This window comes from Lathyrus oleraceus, chromosome 6 (assembly GCF_024323335.1).
Source record: "Lathyrus oleraceus cultivar Zhongwan6 chromosome 6, CAAS_Psat_ZW6_1.0, whole genome shotgun sequence".
Taxonomy (NCBI): domain Eukaryota; kingdom Viridiplantae; phylum Streptophyta; class Magnoliopsida; order Fabales; family Fabaceae; genus Lathyrus; species Lathyrus oleraceus.
In genome coordinates, this window is record NC_066584.1 from 406,586,678 (window position 1) to 406,592,048 (window position 5,371).

The 5,371-nt window shown below is 37.1% G+C and overlaps 1 protein-coding gene across 1 annotated transcript; it reads right to left on the minus strand.

The window, feature by feature from the left end:
• Positions 1-603: 603 nt before the first annotated feature.
• On the minus strand, positions 604-4,543 carry LOC127095882 (uncharacterized). The gene is made up of 5 exons (XM_051034510.1): positions 3,855-4,543; positions 3,278-3,404; positions 2,897-3,175; positions 2,689-2,790; positions 604-1,095 (listed from the first exon to the last, which is right to left on the minus strand). Exons 1-5 carry the CDS (start codon positions 4,541-4,543, stop codon positions 604-606), a joined length of 1,689 nt encoding a protein of 562 aa, XP_050890467.1.
• Positions 4,544-5,371: the final 828 nt, after the last annotated feature.

Consider the following 5,371-nt stretch of genomic DNA (forward strand, 5'->3'; position numbering starts at 1 on the left):
TTTAGCGTCGGTGTCGGGCCTTGAATAAAAGTTGCGAAGCTACTGTGTAACGTCGGCTAAAGATACACCGACGCTACGTAGCCTGGGGTAGACGGAGGCTAAAGCGGACACTAATGGAACCGACGCTATGTTGTTTCAGAATCAGGAAAAGTCGATATTATGTTTAGCGTCCGTGTCACCGACACTAAAGTCAACAAAAAAAGTCAACAGATAGCGTCGTGTGACCGACACTAAAGTCAACATAGAAAAGTCAATATTATGTTTAGCGTCCGTGTCACCGACTCTAAAGTCAACAAAAAATGTCAACAGATAGCGTCCGTGTCACCGACACTAAAGTCAACATAGAAAAGTCTATACTAATATTTAGCCTTGCATACACCGACTCTAAAGTCAACAAAAAAGGACAATAACGGGTTGCAACATGACAACCTCACTCGAACAAATTTTTTCAATCCACAATATCATATTTATGGTAAAACATTTGGAAACAATTTTAAACATTCGTGAAAGTAACTACAAAAGTTCTACCCACATTAACTTTCAAAAAACATACACAAAAAGTAATCACATCCGAGATTAATTCATTCTACTAAAAGTACAAGATCAATCTTCATCTAATGATTGATCATCCAAATCGTCATCATAATGATGAGAATGTGATACAAAAGTTGAAGTGTCAAATTTCTTCATCATAAATTCCTTCCAAGCATTCATCTCCCTCTCCATCCTTTGTGCAGTCTCGGTAGCAGCTTTTGCAGCCTCGGTAGCAGCTCGCATTGCTTCGTTAGCCTCTTGTAATTGGGTCGTTGCAGCCTCGGCAATTTGTTCAGCTCTAATTCTAGCTGCTCTTTCAGCTTCTAATGACATCCCAAACATAGAGTGTTGAGGAGTTTGAGATTGTTGGGTAAAACTTTTTGATCCACGTTTTAGATTAATAGCTAAATCTGCAGCGCCATAAACCCGACCACGGTTACGGCCCCCAGCAGCCTCTGTCCATAGCTGATTTACACGCTCCCCATCTAACACCTGAACAACCTCTCCATTCCCTTCTTCAGTTGGCTGAAGTTCTGCATCAAACTTCTCTTTAAAAGTCTTCTGCATAACAAAACATTATAATGCTAAGTTAGTGCTCTGTTAACAGTTCAATAATCAAGTATTTCACCATTTCATATTAGCTTATATCCAAGTATTTCACCATTTCTATAACAGTTCAATAATCAAAATTTAACAGGTTCCATTTAACATTCAATTCGTAACCAATTTACACTTCATAGTCATAAACTAACATACTAACTTCCTAATAGTTTTTTGATGTCAATAACCAAACAAGCCAAACTACTTTCATTTATTTCCAACAATTCAAACCATGGTAGCCAAATTCTTTCCCTAATTGAAAGCCAATACTTTACTTCATTTTCTAACAACAACTGAAATAATAATTCAAACCACTCAAATGGTGAAGCATTTGGTTAATCAATTAACATTCAGTTCGGCTTCAAATTGCATTTGGTTCAGCCCAACATTGCAACTAAGGTTCAACATTAAACGAATTCACTGCAGCACCAGTCTGAAACACTTCCAAATCACATAGTTAGTAATAGTTAGTTTCCTAATTGATTTTTCAACCTGCGTTTCAATTTCATAAAAAACTGCAGCAAAAACAACTTAACCAAATTTGTTCAATCACATTCATTTCCTAATTGATTCAATAACTTCGTAATTCAATAAAATGCCAACAGTAATAACCATCCTATTTAATATTCAAATAAGTGTGACAATAATGCATAATCAAATAATATAAATGAGGTGGATTAATATAAGACACGTGTTTAGTGTTCAATGGACCACTCAATGTTCTCAGTGAGTTCCTACCAATCCGAATCCTCAATGAGAATTATAATTCATAACCACAGCTTTCTCTACTAACTTACCAAATAAATAGTGTGTGTGACTAGTGGATTAAATTGTAACCACAACTTACTCCATCAGTGTAGGAAAATGAAAGACTTACAAATATAATGTTGAAGCAAATTCGAATATGCAACAATATCTCACGTCTTGATTCATGTATATTCAACCAAACATAGCATGTTGTAGTTTAAATTTACAATCAAACAAACATTTACAAACCAGCAAATCCAAAACCATACAATACAAGAAAACAAAACAAAAGAACATAACAGATTCATAATTCATGTTTTTCCTTCAATCCTAGCATAAGTCAAACCAGCACAAGCATCAACGAAATCCTCATCAATAAAATCAGTAGAAAAAACCTGAATCCTATCTGCATAACCTTTCTCAAAACACTGAGCAATAAACAATCTAGCATATCATCCTGATGAATTAACAGTAAAAATAGTTCGAATTAGTGGTTAGCATATGGTTAATTGAATGTTTGATTTCTGTTAGTGTTAGGAGTCGGATTAGTGAGTAATGTTGAGTTGTTAGCACGTCACTGTCAGTAGGTTGAAAAAGTAAGGAATATTTAACAGCAAGATAACACAAGCAGGAATTTCAAACTGATTGCAGGAATTTCAAACTGATATCAAACAGCACAGCAAATATTGATGCAGGAATTTCAAACTGATATCAAACAGCACAGCAAATATTGATGCAGGAATTTCAAACAAATATCAAACAGCACAGCAAACTGATTGCAGGAATTTCAAATTTACGAGAACTTACATAAGTAGATGCAGCACGACTGTCAACCCATTCACCATTTTTCCTCTTGTGTGTTTTTAAAAATAACTCATCGGGACGCAGATCCCTTTGAAGTTCACGTGACTACAAAAATCAAATAATCCAATAATCAATACAGAATACGAGTAAAACTGTCAAGATATAAAGAATCTTCATAATAATAATAATTTGTTAGGATTTTATTACTTACAAGTTGAAGTGCAACATCAATATGAGCCTTACGGCCTGTGGTGTGGACTGCTCCGCCTCTTGCGGAAGCTCGATTGGTCTTGTTTTGAGAAGACACAGCCAAAAACTCGGTCTTTTTCCAATAAGTTTGAAGTTCAACCCAAGCATCATCACCAATCCATGAAGGTCGAGTCCCTTTTCTCCTCGCCTTCCCCAACATGTCGTTTAATCGTTTTCTTCCTTTTTTTTCAAATGCGCTATAGACAAATGCATGATCGAAAGGATCCCACGAAACCTTCTCCTAAAAATAATTAAAATCACATAATTAATATTAATAACCAATTAGTTACTTTTTTAAATATAATTTGATCAACTTAAGTGACAAAAGTCAATAAATACTTACTCCAAACAACTTAAACCAATCAGCTTTCGTATCAGGATCGAGTGCAGACCAATGATGTATAGGTTTATAAAATTGTTTGCGTATCGCATAATTAATGGCACCAGCAACTTCTTTGGCAGGAACTAGCCTACAAAATACAATAATAAAACTACTAAGTAAACTGAAAGAAGCTTATTAGAGAATGATGTTCCCAAGTGGAACTTTAGTACTGTAAGCATATTTAGATTATGAGCTTTTACACCCAAAATCAATCTACATGTTCTGTTCCTCTGTATAGAATCATGCAATGGAGTTCCTAATGACCAATTATGATTATGACACATGTTACATTCTTGTGTTAATTATTCCAGTCCAAGACAGAACAATATTATTAATCACATTTAACTGTAGGGAAGCACTTAAAAAGCTGTAGTGTACGAATCCATAAAAGGTGAGATTCACAACAAGGTGGAAAATGCAGAGGATACACAATTTTACAGAAGCTTCTTTAGGCATGCAGAAAAGCCAAAATCAAAATGTGCAACATATAGTAAAGATTCCTGCACAAAATTAAATTATGAGAATATATATGACTTACCCAGTACCAGATGGTTTTATAATAACTTTCCCATTCTCATCTATTGTTGGCACAAGAGGGGTAATAGTTTCTTGACCCACCGCCTCATCCTCATCAGCATCCACATCTTCCTCCTCTGCCAAATTTGAAGGGCTAGCCATTGTTTGAAGGTTTATACTTTGAGGGCCAGCCATTGTTTGATGGCTTAAAGTTGGAGTAGGCATAAAACTGAAATTCTCAGAGGTAGTGGCATGAACAGGTACTACAGTTGGAGCTGGTGTTGGCATCGACGATGCAGCCTGCACAGACGATGCTGCCTGAGCTGGTGTTGGCATCGACGATGCAGCCTGCACGGACGATGCTGCCTGAGCTGGTGTTGGCATCAACGATGCAGCCTGCACACACGATTTTTTAGAAGCTGATGTTGGCATTGATGATGCAACCTGCACGGACGATGCTTCCTGAGCTGGTGTTGGCATCGACGATGCAGCCTGCACAGATGATTTTTTCGAAGCTGATGTCGGCATCGACGATGCAACCTGCACGGACGGTGCTGCCTGAGCTGGTGTTGGTGCCGATGATGCATCCTGCATAGACAATGTTGTTTGAGCAGGTTTCCTAACGATATGCTTCTTGTTAATTATGCGATTTCGTTCTTCTTGAAGTTTTCCTGGTGCTAATACCTTAGCTTTTCCACCTCTTTTAGTCATCTGTTGTCATAAAAATAAAAGCAGATAACAATCAACAATATTGAAATCCATTCTTGTATTAACCTTTGCATTAGAACAGTAAAAAAGTTTAATTGCAAACACATAGTTCAAATGCAAATGGCCGAAAATGGAGATATTAAGTTTCCTCCCTCTATTGCAAATTTACCTTCCTGAGTTTTTTTTCTCCTGCAACTGGGGGACAGTGTTAGGTTAGCAAATGAACTAAGGTGGAAGCTTTAGAATAAAAGCCTTTTATATATTATTTATTATCTTACAAACATTATACATGTAAAACAACAACTTCTGTTACTGAAACACAAGAAAACAACTATAAAAAGGTACAATGATGCATGAATATCAATTCATGCCTTTTTGAGAGTAACCAAATCCATTGAAGCACCATAGGTTTTATTTATAGCCTCAGCACACCAACCTTGCGCATCATCAACCATCGGCATCCTCACTTGCATAAAAGGAACTGCAGGCGCCCGAGATCCAGGCATCACAACACCGGCTAAAACTGTCAGCACGTTTGCAGTATCTACATCCATGCACACACTGATATCAGGAACTCCTTTTGGTGCTGCAGGTATTCCGATTATCTTTAAATATCCCAACAAACCATCTCCCAAGTCTACATCGACCTGAACACTGATTTGAGACGAAAGCTGGTGAATTGCATCCTGGGCTGCAACTCGAAGCAATGCCATTGACTCGATTTGTTTGACCGCATGACTCTTGAAAATATTTTCAGAATCCGGTAATAGATGCCGCATCATATTCTGAAGCAAGTCTTCTCCGCCAACAGTACTTCCTGCCAAGGCTTTT

Excerpts from the sequence above, each read along its gene's own strand:
- LOC127095882 (XM_051034510.1), bottom strand. The coding sequence starts at position 4,543 with ATGACTAAAAGAGGTGGAAAAGCTAAGGTATTAGCACCAGGAAAACTT. Across the intron at positions 3,405-3,854 it reads ATAAAACCATCTGGTACTGG|GCTAGTTCCTGCCAAAGAAG; the intron begins GTAAGTCATATA and ends TGTATTTTGTAG. Across the intron at positions 1,096-2,688 it reads GTCGTGCTGCATCTACTTAT|AAGACTTTTAAAGAGAAGTT; the intron begins GTAAGTTCTCGT and ends TTTGTTATGCAG.